This window comes from Odontomachus brunneus, unplaced genomic scaffold (assembly GCF_010583005.1).
Source record: "Odontomachus brunneus isolate Ranch 3 - 2012 unplaced genomic scaffold, Obru_v1 Obru_scaffold_028, whole genome shotgun sequence".
Classification (NCBI taxonomy): Eukaryota; Metazoa; Arthropoda; class Insecta; order Hymenoptera; family Formicidae; genus Odontomachus; species Odontomachus brunneus.
The window spans coordinates 1,672,444-1,698,346 of NW_022639478.1; the positions used below are offsets into that span (position 1 = coordinate 1,672,444).

The 25,903-nt window shown below is 30.2% G+C and overlaps 6 protein-coding genes and 1 long non-coding RNA gene across 8 annotated transcripts in view; 6 read left to right on the forward strand and 1 right to left on the reverse strand.

Annotated features, from left to right (window-relative positions):
* The window catches only part of LOC116842921 (serine-rich adhesin for platelets-like), a 261,954-nt gene that overhangs the window by 67,342 nt on the left and 168,709 nt on the right, over nt 1-25,903 (forward strand). The window lies entirely within an intron of this gene.
* LOC116842884 lies at nt 138-1,331 on the forward strand. The gene has a single exon (XM_032812701.1). It carries the CDS (start codon nt 138-140, stop codon nt 1,329-1,331), a length of 1,194 nt encoding a protein of 397 aa, XP_032668592.1.
* LOC116842931 lies at nt 5,769-7,269 on the forward strand. The gene has a single exon (XM_032812823.1). It carries the CDS (start codon nt 6,066-6,068, stop codon nt 6,945-6,947), a length of 882 nt encoding a protein of 293 aa, XP_032668714.1. The 5' UTR covers nt 5,769-6,065; the 3' UTR covers nt 6,948-7,269.
* LOC116842926 lies at nt 9,030-24,309 on the forward strand. Its single transcript, XM_032812805.1, has 2 exons — nt 9,030-10,072; nt 21,682-24,309. The coding sequence occupies exons 1-2, from the start codon at nt 9,326-9,328 to the stop codon at nt 22,273-22,275; spliced, it is 1,341 nt and encodes a 446-aa protein (XP_032668696.1). The 5' UTR covers nt 9,030-9,325; the 3' UTR covers nt 22,276-24,309.
* LOC116842936 lies at nt 11,602-14,667 on the reverse strand. The gene is made up of 3 exons (XR_004377790.1): nt 14,429-14,667; nt 14,106-14,254; nt 11,602-13,749 (listed from the first exon to the last, which is right to left on the reverse strand). It is a non-coding gene; the product is annotated as an uncharacterized LOC116842936 (long non-coding RNA).
* On the forward strand, nt 14,593-18,052 carry LOC116842933. Its single transcript, XM_032812826.1, has 2 exons — nt 14,593-15,395; nt 15,881-18,052. Exons 1-2 carry the CDS (start codon nt 14,901-14,903, stop codon nt 15,935-15,937), a joined length of 552 nt encoding a protein of 183 aa, XP_032668717.1. The 5' UTR covers nt 14,593-14,900; the 3' UTR covers nt 15,938-18,052.
* Nucleotides 20,772-21,710, forward strand: LOC116842935. The gene is made up of 2 exons (XM_032812827.1): nt 20,772-21,432; nt 21,564-21,710. The coding sequence occupies exons 1-2, from the start codon at nt 20,938-20,940 to the stop codon at nt 21,567-21,569; spliced, it is 501 nt and encodes a 166-aa protein (XP_032668718.1). The 5' UTR covers nt 20,772-20,937; the 3' UTR covers nt 21,570-21,710.

Here is a 25,903-nt window from a genome sequence, read left to right on the forward strand (position 1 = left end):
GCAACATATCTAACGCCTTGCATAAATTTAATGAATTATACGTAGGAAATAATTATAGTCGGTTTTTCAATCCGAATATCTGTCATGTCTGCAAGAGGCCAAGTCAAGGCGAATTAATGCCATGTGGTTCATGCGACATGGTCTTTTATTGTTCCAAAGAGCATCAAATAATGCATCAAAGTTCGCATATGGAAATCTGTATAGTTATTATATTTGCAAGAACAGGAGACTTGGAATCAAACGCTAGTTCTTTTAACTCAGATGATGAATGGAGGTCATCTCGAAAGACATTTATGCAAGGAATTCAGGTGAAAATGACACGTGATCTAAAGCCGTACGAGAAAGAGATGATAATGTGCGCAAAATCATGTCTCATTTGTCATCAACAGATTAGCCTGCGAACTTGCAGGACCTGCTATTCCGCCAATTATTGCGACGAGCACCAATGGGATTTTAAAGAAAAACACGATTCAATGTGCAAGGAGTTATTGGTATTCCTAAATTTCAATATTTTAAATGTATGCACCGATGATATAAATACGTTGCAACCAGAAATGAGGCTTAGCCAAATAAAATTAGATTTTGATGACATGATTACGTTTGTTAATCAATACATTCGTAAATACTATTCAATCATGGGAGCTTGGAGTAAGTATTGTTACATCTTATCGAATTTAATATCAGCTCCACTGACCCTATTGTACGGATTAAAGGAATTCGTAAATATATTTGAACAAGCACAGATTTATAGAGAAGAATATAAACTTATTTACAAGCCCAGAAGTTATTTCTTTATCGTACATATCATAGGTGCGAGTTCAGCAGATGTAACGGGCTTACCATCATGGGAGATTTTCTTACATATATTCAATCAATTAGAATTTTCACCAAATAAAATTATGGAATTACGAATTATATTGGTAGAACCAGAAACGGATTTTGACTGCAATGCATATTATAAAGTTTGCAGCCAATGCGTCTTCTCACATAGGAAGCTATACCTTGGAAATGCAAGTGTGTCATATGAGGAATATATTCGCACAAATTTGTATAAGCAAGCAAATATCATTATTGCATTTCAAGCAGAATTTAGTATGGGGAGTCCACTGTTAAATATTTTCATCAAAACACAAGATCGTACATGTCCGTTTTTTTTCACTACTGCATCACAAAATGAAGCAGAAGAGAGCATAAAGAAGATTCAAGAAGTCATGTATGTTCCTAGAGAACATCGTTCTATAGAAAATAAATTTCGGAGTTATAAACCATACAGAAATTACGAGACTGGTGAGATGTATTATCGTAATACTCATTTAGTTGTGTTCTTCTGAATTTATATAATACAAACTAGCTAACAAGAAATTCAGTGAATATGTAACAGCGTTCAGAATTCTTTTCAGTTTGGGAACGGTTTCGAGGTTACGTTTACTTATTATACTTTCCTTTTCTACTCTAACAAGTTCGAATGGTCACAGCATTAATAATTGTATCGCTCTGCCTTAGGACCGTTTATATGAAGTTTATGTTATACGAATAAAATTTTATACGGCTGTTGATAAGTGCCTCACATATGTTACTGTATCAACGTCCTTAAGGCTTGGCTTTTCAGCTGAGCTTAAACGACAAAATGTATCTTAGCCGAACAGAAAATCAAGATCCGTAAATTTTCTTTTTAGTTTGATTTTAATTGTGATTTTATATTCTTATACTTCTATTCCTATACTTGGATATGATTGTTTTCGCAACTTAGTTATTATTGTATCCGCAATTTTTCAGCATTATTGTTTATTATATATAAATTTGATAGTATTTGCGTACAAATAATCACTTTGTTGATAAAATATACATTAACTGTCAAATATATTGTCTTTACTTTCTTTTCCTTTAAAAATGCGTAACATACGTTATAGAGTTTTAGTATCGGTTTAATGATTATTATGCATTTAATGTGAAATTATTTTGTAATATCTTGCAATGTAGGTAAGATATTCTATATTTTAGAACTTTGAAGTTGTAATTTCTCAAATAACTAATTATCGGTGTTAGGAAATAACGCATTACTTGTAACGCCGTTACTAGTATCGTTTCTTTATTTAGTAACGATTAGGTAACGCTGTTACTTTTTTGTATCAGTAACGAAAGAGTAACGGCGATACATTTTTTTGTAACGAATAACGAAACGTCGTTACTTTAATCGTTACTTTTTAATTTTTATAAAAGTAAACTTAATTGTATTTAATTTCAATGCATTTTTTGTTTTATGCTGGTTTTAGTGAAAACCAGTGAGATACTAAAAATGTTATGCTTCTATTTCAGACATTTAACATTTTCAGATATTTAAATAAATAATATATTTATGATAATGTGCAAAAATGAATGTTATGAGACAACTGATCTTATCTATATTTGGGTCGAAAATATATTCACGCTTCACGAAACAAAATGAATCTCACGTAATGACACTTTGAAAAAAATTTTAACCAGATTTCTCTGCTTGTACGTAACAATATAAATAATTAACTCTCAATATAGTGTCAGTAGTGCATTGTAGTGCTTGTATAGAACGGAGTTTATAGAGAATCTTGACGAATATTAAAGTTAATTTCTAAAATAATCAATGTATATATAGTAGAATTATGCTAATAGTGTTGTATTCAATTTTTATCTCAAAGAAGCATTTTACAACAATGTCCAGAAGAATTGATTAGAAATTTGATTCTTTTTCAACATCTTCAATTAACAAAAATGAAGTTTTAAGATGATACGCTAAAAATATATCATCATCGTCCGGCAAGGAAGACAAAAATTAACAGCAGTAGTCTACATCACGAATTATATTGTTAAAAGACAAAATGATAAAAACGGATTTTATATCCTATAACAAATAAGATAATAATAATAATATATGTTAAAAACGGTTATATAACAGTTCACAAGCTGTGAAGGATGTTGTATTTATATATATTTTTTTATTTAAACAATAACTTACAACGAAGGTTATTTATAATTGTCTTCTTAACCCTTAGAGGCCCTAAATGGATATTACGAATCCTGACGGTTTCTACTCATAGAAATTTCTCAGCACGGAAGAGCATCGGATATATTACATTTTAATGTTATGCACAATGAAGTAAAGATATTTGTTTTAGAAACTCGAAAGTATATCTGTGAATTTTTATAGATTTTTCAAACCACTTGGAAGATAAAAGGGCTAAAATTGAAAGACCCATGTAGTACTATATGTGTTGCCGTTTTCACATAAGCCACTAACCGATAATATTTTTATTTGGTAAATCTGCATAAAAGATAATATCTCGTCGATGTTTCCTTTTTTATATATGTTGTAAAGTATGAAATTCTGTGTAATTTATGCTATGTTGGGGTCGCATATATTTTCGGATATATGCGATTTTAAAGTTTCGAAAGTATATATGTCTACTCATAGAAATTTCTTAGCACGTTGAAAAGCATCGCATATAACATTTTAATGTTATGGACAGTGAAGTAAAGATATTTGTTTTAAAAACTTAAAAGTATCCAAGTAGAAACATCTCAGGGAAAAACTGATTACTGACCACTAATTAGACAGTTTTTACTGGCTAGGATTAAATAGACAGTTACTGCTTTGAAACTTGGCAGAAAATACTGGCTATTTTTTCATGGCCAATTATTAGCCAGAAACTAGACATAAAAAAATAGTAAGTAAATACTAGACAGTTTTTGTCTATTAAAAACGCTGAAAATACTGTTCAGTATTTCTTGGGTAGCTTTTTGTCAGAAACTAAAATCAGAAATTAAAGTCAGAAAGTCAGAAGACTGAAAACCTAACGCTCGTCCTTCTAACTCAGATAAAGAATGGAAGTCATCTCGAAAGACATTTATGCAAGGTATTCAGATGAAAATAACACGTGACTTAAAGCCGTACGAGATAGAGATAATGATGTGCGCAAAATTGTGTCTTAATTGTCATAAACAGGTAAATCTACGAACTTGCAAAAACTGTTACTCCGCCAATTATTGTGACGAGCACCAACTGGATTTTTAAGAAAAGCACATGTATATGCGCACAGACTTAATGATATTGCTGAACTTGAATATTTCAATTATCAACTGCACTAATATGAAATCATATCCAATATATGAAGTTTTCCGCAATGAAAATTGATTTGGTCACGTGTTTACATTTGTTAGTCAACACATTAGTAAACATAGAAATGTGGAAACTTGTGATAAGTATTCATACATTGTATGTATTCAGATAATATATCAGCTCCTCTGATAGTATGTTATGGATTAAAGAAGTTCGCAGATTTATTTGAAGAAGAACAGATTTATAGATAAGAATATAAATTTATTAAACTCCACAATAATTATCTCTTTATCGTACATGTCATAGGTGTGAGTTCTGCAGATATAATCGGTTTATCGTCATGGGAGCTTCTTTTACATATTTTTGATAAATATAAATCTTCGCAAAATAAAATTAAAGAATTAAGAATTATATTGATAGTAGCAGAAACAGATTGTAACGGAAATAAATACTATAATGTTTGTTTCAAATGCTGCTCATCAAATAAGCGACTTTATCATGAAAATGCACGTGTCTCATATGAGGATTATGTGCGCACAAATTTATACAAGCAAGCAAGTATCATTATTGCATTTCAAGCAGAATTTAGTGTGGAAAGTGCATTGTTAGATACTTTTGTTGCAACACAAGGTCGTAAATGTCCGTTTTTTTTCATTACTGCGTCACAAAATAAAGCAGACGAGAACATAAAGAAGATACAAGAAGTTATGAATGTTTCTAGAGAATAGCGTTCTGTAGAAAATAAATTTCGTAGTTATAGACCGTATAGAAACTATAAGACTGGTGGAATTTATTATCGTAATGCTCATATAGTTGTGTTCTCATGAAATTAAATAAGCCAAGCAAGACAACAAAAAATTTAGTTAATATATAACAGCTTTCGGAATTATCTTCAGTTTGGGAATGGTTTCAAGGCTACATATACTTCCTTTTCCACTGTAACTCGCCCGCAGGGTCGCGAGATTAACAATTGTATTTTTCAGCCTTAGAGCAGTTTATATGGAGTTTCAGTTATGTAGATAAAGTTTGGTTCGGCTATTAATAAGTGCTTCACAGATATTACAATGTCAACGGTCTTAAGCCTTGGCTCTTCAGCCGAGCTGGAACGGCAAAATGTACCTGAGCCGAACAAATAACCAAAATTCAATTATTTTCTTGTTAGTTTGATTTTCATCGTAATTTTATATTCTACATGAATATAATTGTATTTGCAACTAGTCATGATTGTTTTCCTACTTTTTCAACATTATTCTTTATTATATGTAAATTTGTTAGTATTCACGAATAAATAATCACTTTGTTGATAAAAAATACATTCACTGTCAAATATATTGTCTTTACTTTCTTATCTTCTTAAAATTTAGAAAAGAGACCCCCACAAAAAGTCTTACTAACGTTTATTATAACTAGTATATATACAGTTAGGTTAGATTCTCCTAATATTTTATAATGTTATAAAATATTACTTTTAACCCTTTTGCGGCATTAGTTAATTTAAATATTTATATAAAATAGAATTATTACTTTAATAACATTAATTAATTAAATATACACTCCATCTTATTTATATAAATAAATAATACACACTTTTATGTAAGTATATTTAGTATCAATTCTTTGTTATTAATTTATGATATATATATGTCGTACGCATAATAGCTGAATAATTGTCGTACAGGTTATGTTTATAATATTCACAATATATACATGTACATATTGTATGTGCTAATGGCTATTCGAAGTTCGTTCTTTCGCCAGTTTCAATATACATTGTCAATAAATCACATAATATTCAAAAACATACAGAAGTCTGTCATTAGTGACCTTTGGGCTATCATCAACTGAACATCTAAACTGAATTCGTGTACAGAATTGTCGTGTACAGTATTATTACCTTCGCTTATGTATCCAGCATTATTTCTAAGTGAATATAACGATTAAAGTATTTAAAAATTGTCAATTACACGAGAATATTATGTCGGAAATAACTAAAACCTTGTATTTATATCGTGGAATGTACACAGAAAATAATTATAATCAGTTTTTCAATCCGAATATCTGTCATGTCTGCAAGAAGCCAAGTCAAAGCGAGTTAATACCATGTGATTTGTGCGGCATGGTCTTTTATTGTTCCAAGGAGCATCAAATAATCCATCACAGTGCGCATATAGAAATCTGTGCAGTTTTTACAACTGCAAGAATAGAAGACTTGGAATCAAGCGCTAGTTCTTTTAACTCAGATGATGAATGGAGGTCATTTCGAAAGATATTTATGCAAGGCATTCAGATGAAAATAATACGTGATCTAAAGCCATACGAGAAAGAGATAATAATGTGCCCAAAATCATGTCGCATTTGTTATCAACAGATTAGTCTGCGAACTTGCAGGACCTGCTATTCCGCCAATTATTGTGACGAGCACGAATTGGTTTTAAAAAAAAAACACGAGTCAATGTGCACGAATTTATTGGTATTTCTGAATTTTAATTTCATAAATATAAATTTCAGACGTATAAATTCGTATCCACAAAATATGAAGTTTAGCAAAATAAAAATAGATTTTGATGACATGTTTACATTTGTTATTCAATACATTAATTGCAAAAATAGAAATGTGAAAGTTTGGAAAGAGAATTCTTATTTATATTCAGATTATATGTCAGCTGCTCTGACCCTATTTTACGGGTTAAAGGAATTCGCAAGTTCATTTACAGAAGCTCAGATTTATAGACCAGAATATAAAGTTACCCGATATATACTCTCCAGAAGTTATACCTTCATCGTACATATCATAGGTGCGAGCAGATGTAGCCATAGGCTTACCATCATGGCAGATTTTCTTACATATATTCAATAAATTAAAATTTATATGTGTTTATATGAGTTTAAATTATTCAGATAAAATTTTGTTTGGCTAATGATAAGTGCCTCACAAATATTACCGTGTTAACAGTCCTAAGGCTTAGCCTTCAGCAGAGCTGGAAGTGGAAAATGTACATAAGCCGAACAGAAAATCAAGATTCGACTATTTTCTCGTTACTTTAATTTTCATCGTAATTTTATATTTTACTTGAACAAAATTGTATTTGCAACTTAGTTATGATTTTTTCCGCAATATTTCAACACAATATTTCTTTATTATATGTAAATTGGATAGTATTCACGAATAAATAATCACTTCGTTGATAAAAAATACATTAACTGCTAAGTTTATTGCCTTTACTTTCTTATCTTCTTAAAATTTACAAGAGAGTCTCCCACAAAAAGTGTTACTAACGTTTATTATAACTTGTATATGTATATGTTAGGTTAGTTTTTCCTAATATTTTTATAATGTTATAAAATATTATTTTTAAGCCATTGCGGCATACCCATATCGCATTTTTTCCTACTCTTTTTTATTATGCTTTTTACATTTTTTTCAATGAACCAATAGGACATTAATCACACATTTAAGTTCCTACATGAACAACTGTATAACATGAATTACTATATAACAACTATTAAAATTATGTTCTTTGTTAGGTAAAAATTTATTGTTAGGTAATAGAGTCAGAGATTTTTGGAATCATAGTTCGACTTGGAGGTAAAAATGTGACTTGACTTTTAAATAACTTTATGTTAGGAAATTATTGGTGTAGCTGCTTACGAATATGTTGACAATTACAAAATTGCAGTAAAACATGGTGGCAAATAGTAAACTACTAAGAAATCTCGCTTTTAGCATTACTCAGAACTAACGCCGAGAACGTAGCGAGTTCTTTGTTCTATCTTTTTATTTCCCCCGAATACACGATTTTCAGTGATTCGGATTATTTTTACATTTTCATATCGGGTATGCCATATTGAATTTTAAAAATTTTCAAAATTTGACTCCATATTCGTAATTATCGATACTAAGTTATCGCAAACGAGCAATTAAAAAAAAATAATACAAATCAAGTTGAAAGTAAAAAACATTATAAAAAGTCCTACCTAACTGATATAAATAAAATCTCATTTGGGAAACACGATGAAAAAAAGGGGCAAAGCTGGATTACCGTCACTGCATGGATTTATCGTCGAAGCAATCTGGTCTTCATCAAAAATAGAAAAGCAGTAGGTCTCAAAATTTTTGATTGATATCTTGTTAGATTTACGTTAGATTTAACGTTAGATTTAATATAATACCAAGTGTGAACAGGATCCGATTGTTCTTAGCACATTTGTGTATTCGCAAGTAATTAACGCACCATCGTATTGAAAGAAAGAAAGAAAGAAGTTAAATTATTATGAAATATTATAAATAGTATTTTATACAATTAAGCATATTAAGCATTAAACACAATATTTTGTTCTAATAAACGTATATCAAACACTGATAAAATAATATCATAAGAAGGTTAAAGAGACAAATATATTTGAACTTTTCCCTATCCTTTAGGAAAAGTACATTAAAACAAAATATTAGAATGATTATCAGTTACAATATTTTATGATATGTTGAAAATGAAAATATATATATCTTAAGTATAAAAAATAGAAATTGGTATTATATTTATTTAACACAGTGAGTAAAATTAAAAAAAAGAAAGTCAGTATTTTTCGATGAAATTTTCAAAGTAAAACATTTCCTTAGTTAAACATTTACAAGTTCTACGACTTGTGTCTGCACTGCGCGAGTGCTTGTATACTGCAAACGGAAGTTCAAAATATGATTTAACGGAAATATAAAGTATAATTCATAACTGAATTTCTCAAAATTTAATTTAAATATTCATATAAAATAGAATTATTACTGTGATAACATTTTTTAATTAATTAATTGATACACACTACCCTATTTATATAAATAAATAGTATATATTTTTGTATAAGTATATTTCATTTTAATTATTTATTATCAATTTATGATGTATATGTGACGTATGGATGATAGCTAAATAATTGTCGTACAGTTTGTATTTATAATATTGGCAATTTACACATGTACACATATTGTATGTGCTAATGGCTATTCGAAACTCGTTATTTCGCCAGTTACAATATACATTGTCAATAAATGACGTAATATTCGAAAACATACACAAATCTATTATTAGTGTCCTTCCGGCTATCATCAACTGAACATCAAAACTGAATTCGTGCACAGATTGTCGTGTACAGAATTATTATCTTCGCTCATATATCCAGCATTATTTCTAAGTGAATATAACGATTTAAGTATTTGATAACTGTCAATTGCATCAGTATATTATGTCCCGCATAACTAAAAACTTGTTTAAATTTGATGACTTATACACAGAAAATAATTATAATCAGTTTTTCAATCCGAATATCTGTCATGTCTGCAAGAAGCCGAATCAAGACGAATTAAAGCCATGTGGTTTGTGCGGCATGGTCTTTTATTGTTCCACGGAGCATCAAATAATGCATCAAAGCTCGCATATGGAAGTCTGTGCAGTTATGACATTTGCAAGAACAGAAGACTTGGAATTGAACGCTCGTCCTTTTAACTCAGATGATGAATGGATGTCATTTCGAAAGATATTTATGCAAGAAATTCGGATGAAAATAACACGTGATCTAAAGCCATACGAGAAAGAGATAATAATGTGCCCAAAATCATGTCTCATTTGTCATCAACAGATTAGTCTGCGAACTTGCGGGACCTGCTATTCCGCCAATTATTGTGACGAACACCAATTGGATTTTAAAAAAAAACACGTCTCAATGTGCACGAGTTTATTGGTATTCCTCAATCTTAATCTTTTAAGTATAAACAAATATATTAGAAATTCGTATCCACATAATATAAAGTTTACCCAAATAAAAATAGATTTTGATGACATGCCTACATTTGTTATTCAATACATTAATGACAAAGTAGGAAATGTGAAAACTTGGAGTGAGAAATCTTATATATATTCGGATTATATGTCAGCTCCACTGACCCTATTTTACGGGTTAAAGGAATTCGCAAATTCATTTGAAGAAGCACAGATTTATAGACCCGAATATAAAATTATCCCACATATGCGCTTCAGAAGTTATACCTTTATCGTACATATCATAGGTGCGAATTCTGCAGATGTAACGGGCTTACCATCATGGGAGATTTTCTTACATATATTCAATAAATTAGAACTTTCACGAAATAAAATTAAGGAATTACGAATTATATTAGTATTACCAGAAACAGATTGTGACAGGAATGAATACTACAATGTTTGCAGAAGATGCAACAGTTTCGAAAGGCAGCTATATCTTGGAAACGCAAGAGTGTCATATGAGGATTATGTGTGCACAAATTTGTATAAACAAGCAAATATCATTATTGCATTTCAAGCAGAATTTAGTGTGGGAAATGCACTGTTAAACATTTTCATCGCAACGCAAGATCGTACATGTCCGTTTTTTTTCACCACTGCGTCACAAAGTAAAGCAGAAGAGAACATAAGGACGATACAAGAAGTTATGAATGTTCCTAGAGAACATCGTTCTGTAGAAAATAAATTTCGAAGTTACAAACCGTACAGAAACTACGATACTGGTGAAATTTATTATCGTAATGCTTATTTAGTTGTGTTCTTATAAATTTAAATAATGCAAACAAAATTAAGAAAATTAAAAAAATTTAATTCATATATAACGGCGTTTGGAATTACTTTTAGTTTGATAATGTTTTCGAGGCTACGTATATTTCCCTTTTCCACTCTAACTCGCCCGCAGAACCGCGGGATTAACAATTGTATTGCTCAGCCTTAGGACCGTTTATATGAGTTTAAATTATTTAGATAAAATTTTGTTTGGCTAATGATAAGTGCCTTACAGATATTACAGTCAATAGTCCTAAGACTTAGTCTTCAGCAGAGCTGGAACTGCAAAATGTACATATGCCGAATAGAAAATCAAGATTCGATTATTTTCTCGTTACTTGAATTTTCACCGTAATTTTATATTTTACTTGAACATAATTGTATTTGCAAGTTAGTTATGATTTTTTCCGCAATATTTCAACACTATTCTTTATTATATGTAAATTGGATAATATTCACGAATAAATAATCACTTCGTTGATAAAAAATACATTAACTACTAAGTTTATTGCCTTTACTTTTTTATCTTCTTAAAATTTAGAAAAGAGGCTCTTATAAAAAGTCTTATTAACGTTTATTATAACTTGTATATATACAATTAGTTTAGATTCTTCTAATATTTTTATAACGTTATAAAATATTACTTTTAACCTTTTGCGGCATAGTGTTATACCCTTATCGCACCTTTCCTTACTTGTTTTCTGGTAAATGTTCACTTTATGGGAGTCACCTTTGATGACCTTGACCTTGATATATATTATAGAAGTCATCCTCCTGAGTAACCTTCAGTAGGTTTTAGCCGTCGCTCATTGTTTGTTAAAAGTATTGATGAATGAAGTTCGAAAAATATATTACAATTTTTCGATATTGTGTGCCGTTAACGAGCAATATCGAATAATAACTGCAATATCGAACAACTAGTGCGCATGCCGTACTCCCCCTCAAAACTAACCTACCGTCACATTAACACAAAAAAGTTCAACACTTTAATAAACAATGACTGACGCTTAATGTGACGATAGGTTGGGTTAGGCTAGTTTTTAAGGGAGGTGCGGGGGGCAACGTCCCCCGCTAGTCGTTCGAGATTGCAGTACTTACTAAAAAAAATTTAACATAATTTTTGCACACAGAGTATATTGCGCGATTTTTGTTTTGATCGTATGTACGATTTCTATGTTGATAATCATGTTATGATCATGTTCTGACACGCACTACTATTGTATGTGTGTTATGATCATGTCCCGACATACATTATTAGTGTATCGTGGAGCTTAGCTAAAGTAAGATATTTTCATCATGCTGTTTCATGAGTTTATTCATTTAATATATAATTATGAAAATTTAGTAAACTACTTAAGTGCGAAAAAAATGCTCCGAAAAAATATCTTATGTCCACGATGTGATAAAAGAATTCGTTTAAAACCAGAAGAATCACTTATAATGCATTGCACCGATATGTATTATAAACAAATTCGTGGACGAATACGGCAAAAAAAGACTTGCAATTTTAAGTTAAGTGCAATAACAAGAACGTGGTTTGCAAAAGCACATTTAGATCTAGTGAAAATATGTCGTATAATTTCTTATTTTTTAATGATGAATTCACCACGATAGAAACTATTGGAAACGTAAATTCAAATATCAAGATCCGTTGCTGTGGATTGGGTTAATTTTTGTGGTGAAGTTAGTATTATTAATTTACTTAAAATAATTTGTCTAATTAATAAGTTATTCACATTTTAGTTACTAAATCAGTGGGTGACTGATAATAGCAAACTATTAGGCGGCCCAGGGATAATTGTGGAAATAGACGAAGCAAAATTCGGACGTCGAAAATATCATGAAGGAAAATTAATTACTGGACAATGGTTATTTGGAGGTATGGAAAGACAGAGTGATCGGTTATTTGTGATGCCAGTACCAGTCAGAACATTAGCTATATTAATACTCATCATTCGTCGTTATATTGCATCGGGAAGTATTATATAATATACAATGATTGTTGGCGTGGTTACGACGCTTTATGTAAAGAAAATTATTTACATCAAACTGTAAATCATTCTCGCAATTTTGTCGATCCGGTTACTGGAGTTCATACTCAAAACATCGAAAGATTATGGTGTGATATACGCAATAGAATACCTCTTTTGGTAGAAATGAAAATCATTATGCGCATTATTTAGCTGAATTTTTGTTCAAGCAAAAATATCATTATGAAGATCGAATCGATAAATTTTCTGAAATTATGGCCAATTTCTATCCACTTAGCGGAAATTTTACTGAATAAATTTATTATAAATATTGAATAAATAATTTTTTCAATATAATTTATTTATCCTGTGCACTGTATCTCTCTTTATGTTTGCACTGCGTGCAAGAATTAAGATCAATTTCTAAAACATTTTTTGTTAATAACATTTTAACAAACAACGAGCGACGGCTAAAACCTTCTGAAGGTTACTCAGGAGGATGACCTCTATAATATATGTCAAGATCAAGATCACCAAAGGTGACTCCCCTAAAGTGAACATTTAACATAACTTTATGTTAGAAAGTTTTTTGAGTAGTTGATTACGAATATGTTGACAATTACAAAATTCAAAATTGCAGTCAAACATGGTGGCAAATAGAAAACCTCTAAGAAATCTCGCTTTTAGCATTACTCAAAACTAACGACAAGGACGTAGCGAGTTTCTTCTTCCAGCTTTTTATTTTCCCTAAATACAAGATTTTCAGTGATCGGGATCATTTTTACATTTTCATGTCAGGTCCGCCATTTTGAATTTTGAAGATTTTCAAAATTTGACTCCATATTTGTAATCAGCGACCCCAAAGATTCCTGTATACCAAGTTTCAAAAAATTCGTATATAAGGAAAAATGTATGTTTCAAAGGCCATGGCTTGTTTTCGTATGGTAGGTTGCTGTCAGCGTTATTGGGTTCATTTTTACACATGTTACACCATGATCCAATATTAAATTATCTATCATGTTAACTTCTGTTACCACGTAGTTCCGGAATTACATCGATAAGCTCAAAAATAAAAAAAATTATTTTCTTCAGAACGGGAAGATCTATGGCTCTGAAAAGTGTGGAAAATAAAATATCTTAGGAAGGTTCAAACCAGTCTGGTTTGATTTGATTCGAACACTTGTACGGTGTCCAAAACAAACATCTCAAATTTCGAAACGCGATTTTTTCAACATCCCGTGGAGTCACCACAATCATATTTTATATGCAACATCACTACATATGCATAGTATTTATTATACTACTCATGTATAATATATATATATATATATATATATATATATATATATATATATATCATGTATTTATTTTAAGCGAGATTATTGTGATGGTACAACATGGTTAAAAATACAAGAAATTAAATAATTTTTTTTTTTAAAGAAGCAAATACCAATTTGGGAAACTTACATTTTTAAAGTATCGTAAAACTATTCTTAACGTACACTTCTCATATTCTCGAAATCTTCTCCATGCTTTTTTATAAGAACTTATATCCAAAACCCGATCTTCACTAGACACCGATTAGTAACAGACAGATATTTTGGTCCTCTCTGCAACTAAATAATATTGCTTTTATTGTACATGCATTAATTGATCTTCGTAATCAATGCGCAATAAACGAATGTGACGAAAACTTCTATTTTTCGAATTCTAAGTTATCGCAAACGAGCAATTTAAAGAAATATCGTACCGATCAAATCAAAAGGAAGAAACATAATAAAAAATCCTACCCAACTGATTTAAATAAAATCACAGTTCGGAACTACGATGAAAAAAAGATGTAAAGCTCAATTATCATTACTGTATAGATTTATCGTCGTAGCAATCAGTTCTTTATAAAAATTAGAAAATCAGTATGTCTCAAAATGTTGTCGTACGGATTATAGCTGAATAATTGTCGTACAGTTTATATTTATAATATTCGCAATGTACACATGTACATACTGTATGTGCCAATGGCTATTCGAAACTTCTTCTTTCACCAGTTACAATATACATTGTCAATAAATCACATAATATTCGAAAACATACACAAATCTGTTATTAGTGTTCTTCGGGTTATACTCAACTTAACATCTAAACTGAATTCGTGTACAGAATTGTTGTATACAGAATTATTACCTTCGCTCATATATCCACCATTATTTCTAAGTGAATACAACGATTAAAGTATTTGATTACTGTCAATTATATGAGTATATTATGTACAATATAACTAAAACCTTGTTTTCATTGTGTGAACCAAACACAGAAAATAATTATAATCAGTTTTTTAACCCGAATATTTGTCATGTCTGCAAGCAGCCGAATCAAGGCGAATTAATACCATGTGGTTCGTGCGACATGGTCTTTTATTGTTCCACGGAGCATCAAATAATGCATCAAAGCTCGCATATGGAAGTCTGTTCAGTTATTCCATTTGCAAGAATAGAAGACTTGGAGTCGAACGCTCGTCCTTTTAATTCAGATGACAAATGGAGGTCATCTCGAAAGACATTTATGCAAGGAATTCGGATGAAAATAACACGTGATCTAATGCCGTACGAGAAAGAGATGATAATGTGCGCAAAATCATGTCTCATTTGTCATCAACAGATTAGTCTGCGAACTTGCAGGACCTGCTATTCCGCCAATTATTGTGACGAGCACCAATGGGATTTTAAAAATAAACATGAGTTAATGTGCCCGGATTTATTGGTATTCCTGAATTTTAATATCTTAAGTATAAAAACCTTTAATATAAATTCGTATCCACAAAAAATAAAGTTTATTGATATAAAAATAGATTTTGATGACATGTTTACATTTGTTTATCAATACATTAATACCAAATATAAAAATGTGGAAGTTTGGAATGAGATTTCTTATTTATATTTGGATTATATGTCAGCTCCACTGACCCTGTTTTACGGGTTAAAGGAATTCGCAAATTCATTTGAAGAAGCACAGATTTATAGACAAGAATATAAAGTTAACCGACTTATACGCTCCAGAAGTTATTTCTTTATCGTACATATCATAGGTGCGAGTTCAGCAGATGTAATGGGCTTACCATCATGGGAGATTTTCTTACATATATTCAATAAATTAAAATTTTCACAAAATAAAATTATGGAATTACGAATTATATTGGTAGTACCAGAAACAGATTGTGACAGGAATGAATACTACAATGTTTGCAGAAAATGCGTCGATATCAAGAGGCAGCTATATCTTGGAAATGCAAGTGTGTCATATGAGGATTATGTGCGCACAAGTTTATATAAACAAGCAAATATCATTATTGCATTTCAAGCAGAATTTAGTATGGGGAGTCCACTGTTAGATATTTTCATTGCAACACAAGATCATACATGTCCGTTTTTTTTCACCACTGCGTCACAAAATAAAGCAGAAGAGAACATAAGGAAGATAGAAGAAGTTATGAATGTTCCTAGAGAACATCGTTTTGTAGAAAATAAATTTCGAAGTTACAAACCGTACAGAAACTACGATACTGGTGAAATTTATTATCGTAATGCTTATTTAGTTGTGATCTTATGAATTTAAATAATGCAAAAAAAACTTCAAAAAATTTAATTAATATATAATGGTGTTCGGAATTATTTTTAGTTTGAGAATGTTTTCGAGGCTACGTATATTTTCCTTTTCCACTCTAACTGGCTCTGAGGGTCACGGGATTAATAACTTTGTTGCTTAGCTTTAGGGCCATTTTTATGAAATTTATGTTATTCAAATAAAATTTTATTCCGCTATTGATAATTGCCTCACGGGTTTTACAGAATCAACGCTAGTCAGGCTTGGATCTTTAGCCAAGATGAATCGGCAAAATGTACCTTAACCGAACAGAAAATCAATATCCTTTAATTTTTTCGTTAGTTTGATTTTTTTTTCATTGTGTTTTTATATACTTATATTTCTATTCCTGTACTTGGATAGGATTGTTTTCGCAATGTAGTTATGATTGTATCCACAATTTTTCGACATTATTGTTTATTACATATAAATTTGATAGAATTCGCGTATAAAAAATCACTTTGTTGGTAAAATATACATTCACTGTCAAATATATTGTCTTTACTTTCTTTCCCTTTAAAAATGCGTAACATATGTTATAGAGTTTTATTAATCGATTTAATGAATATTATGTATTTAATGTAAAATAATTTTGTAATATCTTGCATAGTAGCAAGAAATCCTATATTTCAGAACTTTGAAGTTGCAATTTATCAGACAACTAATTGTGGTGACAGACTAAGCAAACATGATAAAGGTCTTTTTCTATATGCGTTATTTTCCACCTCTCCCTGCTCGTCATATTCCTTTATAAATATAAATATTCCAATATAAATATATTTACTATATATTTGGTTTGGTAAAAGCCAAAATTCAAACTTGTAACACAATAACCAATAAGGCGATGTAGAAAGAGATCACGTATAAAATTTGTATCTTGATTAGATTCCGGGATCTCCCCGTGAGACATTTTTATATTCCACTTGTATGCTTTTAATTGGGCTAAGTTTGCTTCTTCCGTTTATATTGTCCAATTTCAATAATTGTATGAATGAATATTATTTTAGTTATTCGAATATATAATATAATCTAAAAATATATCAAACACAGATAATTATGCATTTTGCACGAAGCAACCTCCAGTGACCTTGATCTTGTCATATGTCATGGACGTTACCCTTTTGAGTAACGCTCAAAAAGTTTTAGGTATCGCTCGTTGTTTCTTAAAAAATTATTAACAAAAGAAATTGCATAAAATAAATGTGAATTTTTGGACACCGTATATAAAAAACAACGAATTTGTAAGCTAGGAAGATGTTTGCTACACACACACATTCATACACACTATTTGGACGTCCGTGCGCTCGTCCGCCCGACGGCTGACAAAAATGGTGAAATTTATTATCGTAATGCTTCTTTAGTTGCGTTCTTATAAATTTAAATAAAACAAGCAAAACTACAAAAAATTTAGTTGATATATAACAGCTTTCGGAATTACCTTTAGTTTGGAATGTTTTCAAGTCTATATATACTTTCCTTTTCCACTCTAACTCGCCCGCAGGGCCGGGGGATTAACAATTGTATTACTCAGCCTTATATGGAGTTTATATTGAGTTTAAGTTATGCAGATAAAGTTTTGTTTGGCTATTTATAAATGCCTCACAGATATTTCAGTTTTAACAGTCCTAAGGCTTGGCTCTTTAGTCGAGCTAGAACGGCAAAATATACCTTAACCGAACAAAAAATCAAGATTCGATTATTTTCATGTTAGTTTGATTTTCACCGTAATTTTATATTCTACTTGAACATAATTTTATTTGCAATTTAGTTATGATTGTTTCCACAATTTTTTCACATTATTCTTTATTATATGTAATTTAAATAGTATTTACGAATAAATAATCACTTCGTTGATAAAAATTACACTGTCAAATGTATTGTCTTTATTTTCTTACCTTCATAAAATTTAGAAAAGAGTCTCCTACAAAAAGTCTTACTAACGTTTATTATAACTTGTATATATACAATTAGGTTAGTTTCTCCTAATATCTTTATAATGTTATAAAATATTATTTTTAACTCATTGCAGCATAGTGCCATACCCATATCGCGCCTTTCCCTACTCTGTTTTTTATGATTTTAAATTTTTTTCAAAAAACCAATAAGGCTTTAATTACATAATTGAGTTTCTACATGAACAACTGTATAACATGAGTAACTATACAACAATCATTAAAATTATGTTCTTTGTTAGGTAACATTTTACATGTTAGGTAATAGAGTCAGAGGTTTCTGTGTTCGATTTGGAGGTAAAAAAGTGACTTGACTTTTAAATAACTTTATGTTAGGAAGATTTTGGTGTAGCTGCTTACGAATATGTTGACAATTACAAAATTGCAGTAAAACATGTGGCAAATAGTAAATCCCTAAGAAATCTCGCTTTTAGCATTACTCAGAATTAACGCCGAGCACGTAGCGTGTTCCTTGTTCCATTCTTTTACTTCCCCTGAATACACTATTTTCTGTAATTGGGATCATTTTTATATTCTCATGTCGGTTTCGCCATATTGAATTTTGAATATTTTCAAAATTTGACACCACATTCGTAATCCGCGTCCCAAAAGATCTCTATACTAAGTTTTAAAAAATTCGTATATAAGGAAATATTTATGGCCGTGGTTTCTTTTCATATGATAGGATGCCTTCAGGGATATCGGGTTTATTTTCACACATGTTACACCTTGATGCAATATGGAATTACTTATCATATTAACATCTGTTACTTCGTGGTTCCAGAGTTATGTCATCAAGCTCTAATATAAAATAAAATATTTTTCTTCGGAATGAGAAGAGCTATGGCTCTGAAAAATGTGTGGAAAATAAAATATTTTAAGAAGGTAGAAACAAGTATGATCTGATTTGATTCGGACACTTATAGGGTGTCCAAAAGAAACATTTCAATTTTCGAAACGTGATTTTTTCAACATCCTGTAGAGTTACAACCATCATATTTCATATGCAACATTACTACATACTAATGTATAATATTCATTTTAATGGAGATTATCGTGATCGTACAACATAGTTAAAAATTCAAATTTATACAACTGTTATTTAAAAGAAGGAAATACCAATTTAGGAAACTTACATTTTTAAAATATCGTAGAACTGTATTTAACGTACACTTCTCATATTCTCGACATTTTTTCCATGCTCTCTTGTAAGAACCTATATCCGAAACCCGATCTTCACTAGACACCAATTATTAACAGACAGATATTTTGGTCCTCTCTGCATCCAAATAACATTGATTTTATTGCACATGCATTAATTGATATTCGTAACCAGTGTGCAATAAACGAATGTGACAAGAATTCCTGTTTTTCGAATTCTAAGTTATCGCAAACGAGCAATTAAAAAAATTGTACAAATCAAGTTGAAAGGAAGAAATATAATAAAAGTCCTACCTAACTGATTTAAATAAAATCTCAGTTGGGAAACACGAAGAAAAAAGGGGCCAAGCTGGATTACCGTCACTGCATAGATTTATCGCCGAAGCAATCTGGTCTTCACCAAAAATAGAAAAGCAGTAGTTCTAAAAATGTTTGATTGATATCTTGCAAACGTTAGATTTAATATAATACCAAGTCGGAACAGGATCCGATTGTTCTTGGCACATTTGTGTATTTGCAAGTAATTAACGCACCACCTATTGAAAGAAAGAAAGAAAGGAAGAAAGAAAGAAAGAAAGAAAGAAAGAAGTTAAATTATTATAAAATATTATAAATAGTATTTTATACTATTAAGCATATTAAGCATTAAAAACGATATTTTATTGAAATAAACGTATATCAAACACTGATAAAACAACATCATAAGAAAGTTAAAGAGACAAATTTGTTTAAACTTTTCCCTATCCTTTAGGAAAAGTACATTGAAACAAAATATCAGAATGATTCTCACTTACAATATTTTATGATATGGTAAAAATGAAAATACATATATCTTAAGTAAAGAAAATAGAAATTGGTATTATATTTATTTAACACAGTGAATAAAATTTAAAAAAAGAAAGTCAGTATTTTTCGATGAAACTTTCAAAGTAAAACATTTCCTTAAGTTCTATGACTTGTGTCGGCACTGCGCGAAAGCTTGTATACAGCAAACGGAAGTTCAAAATATGATTAAGCGGAAGGATAAAGTATAATTCATAACTGAATTCCTCAAAATTTAATTTAAATATTCATATAAAATAGAATTATTACTGTGATAACATTTTTTTATTAATTAATTGATACACACCACCCTATTTATATAAATAAATAGTATATATTTTTGTATAGGTATATTTCATTTTAATTATTTATTATTAGTTTATGATATATATGTGACGTGTGGATGATAGCTGAATAATTGTCGTACAGCTTATATTTATAATATTGGCAATTTACACGTGTACACATATTGTATGTGCTAACGGCTATTCGAAACTCGTTATTTCGCCAGTTACAATATATATTGTCAATAAATCACGTAATATTCGAAAACATACACAAATCTATTATTAGTGTCCTTGCGGCTATCATCAACTGAACATCAAAACTGAATTCGTGCACAGAATTGTCGTGTACAGAATTGTTACCTTCGCTCATATATCCAGCATTATTTCTAAGTGAATATAACGGTTAAAGTATTTGATAACTGTCAATTACATCAATATATTATGTCCCACATAACTACAAATTTGTATAGATTTGATGAATTATACACAGAAAATAATTATAATCAGTTTTTCAATCCGAATATCTGTCATGTCTGCAAGAGGCCGAATAAAAGCGAATTAATTCCATGTGGTTCGTGCGACATGGTTTTTTATTGTTCCACGGAGCATCAAATAATGCATCAAAGCTCGCATATGGAAGTCTGTGCAGTTATTCCATTTGCAAGAATAGAAGACTTGGAATTGAACGCTCATCCTTTTAAGTCAGATGATAAATGGAGGTCATTTCGAAAGACATTTATGCAAGAAATTCGGATGAAAATAACACGTGATCTAATGCCGTACGAGAAAGAGATGATAATGCGCGCAAAATCATGTCTCATTTGTCATCAACAGATTAGTCTGCGAACTTGCAGGACCTGCTATTCCGCCAATTATTGTGACGTGCACCAATTGGATTTTAAAAAAAAACACGTGTCAATGTGCACGAATTTATTGGTATTCCTGAATTTTAATCTCTTAAGTATAAACAAATATATGAATCCGTATTCACAAAATATGAAGTTTACCGGAATAAAAATAGATTTTGATGACATGTTTACATTTGTTATTCAATACATTAATTACAGAGATAGAAATATGAAAGTTTGGAGTGAGAAATCTTATTTATATTCGGATTATATGTCAGCTCCACTGACCCTATTTTACGGGTTAAAGGAATTCGCAAATTCATTTGAAGAAGCACAGATTTATAGACCAGAATATAATGTTACCGAATATATACGCACCAGAAGTTATATCTTTATCGTACATATCATAGGTGCGAGTTCAGCAGATGTAACAGGCTTACCATCATGGGAGATTTTCTTACATATATACAATCAATTAGAATTTTCACGAAATAAAATTAGGGAATTACGAATTATATTGGTAATACCAGAAACAGATTGTGACAGGAATGAATACTATGATGTTTGCACAAATTGCTGCCATATCAAGAGGAAGCTATATCTTGGAAATGCAAGAGTGTCATATGAGGATTATGTGCGCACAAATTTGTATAAACAAGCAAATATCATTATTGCATTTCAAGCAGAATTTAGTGTGGGAAATGCACTGTTAAACATTTTCATCGCAACGCAAGATCGTACATGTCCGTTTTTTTTCACCACTGCGTCACAAAGTACAGCAGAAGAGAACATAAGGAAGATAGAAGAAGTTATGAATGTTCCTAGAGAACATCGTTCTGTAGGAAATAAATTTCGAAGTTACAAACCGTATAGAAACTACGATACTGGTGAAATTTATTATCGTAATGCTTATTTAGTTGTGATCTTATGAATTTAAATACTGCAAACAAAATTCAAAAAATTTATTTCATATATAACGGGGTTCGGAATTACTTTCAGTTTGAGAATGTTTTCGAGGCTACGTATATTTCCCTTTTCCACTCTAACTGGCTCGGAGGGTAACGGGATTAAAAACTTTGTTACTTAACCTTCGGGCCATTTTTATGAAATTTATGTTATTCAAATAAAATTTTATTCTGCTATTGATAATTGCCTCACGGGTTTTAGAATCAACGGTAGTCAGGCTTGAATCTTTAGCCAAGATCAATCGGCAAAATGTACCTTAACCGAACAGAAAATCAATATCCGTTAATTTTTTCGTTAGTTTGATTTTTTTTTCATTGTGTTTTTATATACTTATATTTCTATTCCTCTACTTGGATAGGATTGATTTTGCAATTTAGTTATGATTGTATCCACAATTTTCCAACATTATTGTTTATTACATATAAATTTGATAGAATTCGCGTATAAAAAATCACTTTGTTGGTAAAATATACATTCACTGTCAAATATATTGTCTTTACTTTCTTTCGCTTTAAAAGCGCGTAACATATGTTATAGGGTTTTATTAATCGATTTAATGAATATTATGTATTTAATGTGAAATAATGTTGTAATATCTTGCATAGTAGCAAGAAATCCTATATTTCAGAACTTTGAAGTTGCAATTTATCAGACAACTAATTATGGTGACAGACTGAGCAAACATGATAAAGGTCTTTTTCTATATGCGTTATTTTCTATCTCTTCCTGTTCGCCATATTCCTTTATAAATATAAATATTCCAATATAAATATATTTACTATATATTTGGTTTGATAAAAGCCAAAATTCAAACTTGTAACACAATAACCAATAAGGCGATGTAGAAAGAGATCACGTATAGAATTTGTATCTTGATTAGATTTCGGGATCTCTCCGTGAGACATTTTTATATTCCACCTGTATGCTTTTAATTGGGCTAAGTTTGCTTCTTCCGTTTATATTGTCCAATTTCAATAATTGTATGAATGAATATTATTTTAGTTATTCGAATATATAATATAATCTATAAATATATCAAACACAGATAATCATGCATTTTAACGAAGCAACCTCCAGTGACCTTGACATATGTCATAGACGTTACCCTTTCGAGTAACACTCAAAAAGTTTTAGGTATCGCTCGTTGTTTCTTAAAAAATTATTAACGAAAGAAATTGCATATAATAAATGTGAATTTTTGGACACCGTATATAAAAAACAACGAATTTGTAAGCTTGGAAGATTCTTGCTACACACACACACATACATACACACTACTTGGACGTCCGTGCGCTCGCCTGCCCGACGGGTGACAAGACTGGTGAAATTTATTACTGTAATGCTTCTTTAGTTGCGTTCTAATGAATTTAAATAAAACAAGCAAAACTACAAAAAATTTAGTTCATATTAAACAGCTTTCGGAATTACCTTTAGTTTGGAATGTTTTCAAGGCTATATATACTTTGCTTTTCCACTCTAACTCGCCCGCAGGATCGCGGGATTAACAATTGTATTACTCAGCCTTATATGGAGTTTATATGGAGTTTATGTTATACATATAAATTTTTATTTGGCTATTGATAAGTGCCTCACAAATATTTCAGTTTCAACGGTCCTAAGGCTTGGCTCTTCAGTCGAGGTAGAACGGTAAAATATACCGAACAACTAATCGAACAACTAAACCGAACAAAAAATCAAGATTCGATTATTTTCATATTAGTTTGATTTTTATCGTAACTTTATATTCTACTTGAACATAATTTTATTTGCAATTTAGTTATGATTGTTTCTGCAATTTTGCAACATTATTCTATATTATATGTAATTTAAATAGTATTCACGTATAAATAATCACTTCGTTGATAAAAATTACACTGTCAAATGTATTGTCTTTACTTTCTTACCTTCATAAAATTTAGAAAAGAGACTCCCACAAAAAGTTTTAGTAACCAGCTACACCAAAAATTTCCTAACATAAAGTTATAAAAAGTGAAGTCACTTTTTTATCTCCAAATCGAACTATGTGATTCCAAAAACCTCTGACTCTATTACCTAACAAGAAAAATATTTTTACCTAACAAAAAACATAATTTTAATGGTTGTTATAACATGTTTATTATAACATGTATATATACATGTTTGTTATAACATGTATATATACATTTATGTTAGATTCTCCTAATATTTTTGTAATGTTATAAAATATTATTTTAAACCCTTTGCGTCATAGTGCCATACTCATATGGCACCTTTCCCTACTTTGTTCTTTATGATTTTAAATTTTTTTCAAAAAAACCAATAAGACTTTAATCACATATTTGAGTTCCTACATGAACAACTGTATAACATGAATAACTGTATAACAACCATTAAAATTATGTTTTTTGTTAGGTAAAAATATTTTACTTGTTAGGTAATAGAGTCAGAGGTTTTTGGAATCACATAGTTCGATTTGGAGATAAAAAAGTGACTTCACTTTTTATAACTTTATGTTAGGAAATTTTTGGTGTAGCTGGTTACGAATATGTTGACAATTACAAAATTGCAGCAAAACATGGTGGCAAATAGTAAATCACTAAGAAATCTCGCTTTTAGCATTACACAGAACTAACGCCGAGGACGTAGCGTGTTCCTGGTTCCATTTTTTTACTTCCCCTGAATAGACAATTTTCAGTAATTGGGATCAGTTTTACATTTTCATGTCGGTTCCGCCATATTGAATTTTGAAAATTTTGAAAATTTGTCTCCATATTTGTAATCATCGATTCTAAGATATCGCAAACCAGCAATTAAAAGAAAATAATACCAATAAAGTTGCAAGGGAGAAACATAATAAAAAGTCCTACCTAACTGATTTAAATAAAATCTCATTTAGGAAACACGAGGAAAAAAGTGGCAAAGCTGGATTACCGTCACTGCATGGATTTATCGTCGAAGCAATCTGGTCTCCATCAAAAATAGAAAAGCTGTAGGTCTAAAAATTTTTGACTAATATCTTGCAAACGTTAGATTTAATATAGTACCAAGTGTGAACAGGATCCGATTGTTCTTAGCACATTTGTGTATTCGCAAGTAATTAACGCAACATCCTATTGAAAGAAAGAAAGAAATTAAATTATTATAAAATATTATAAATAGTATTTTATACTATTAAGCATATTAAGCATTAACAACAATATTTTGTTCTAATAAACGTATTTCAAACACTAATAAAAAATTAAACTGATATTAAATTAATTAATAAATTTTATAACATCCTAAGAAGGTTAAAGAGACAAATTTGTTTAAATTTTTCCCTATTCTTTAGGAAAAGTACATTAAAACAAAATATCGGAATGATTCTCAGTTATAATATTTTATGGTATGTTAAAAATGAAAAAATATATATCTTAAGTATAAAAAATAGAAATTGGTATTATATTTATTTAACACAGTGAGTAAAATTTAAAAAAGAGTCAGTATTTTTCGATGAAATTTTTAATGTAAAACATTTCCTTAAGTTCTGCGACTTGTGTCTGCACTGCGCGAGTGCTTGTATATTGCAAATGGAATTTCAAAATATAATTTAACGGAAGTATAAAGTATAATTCATA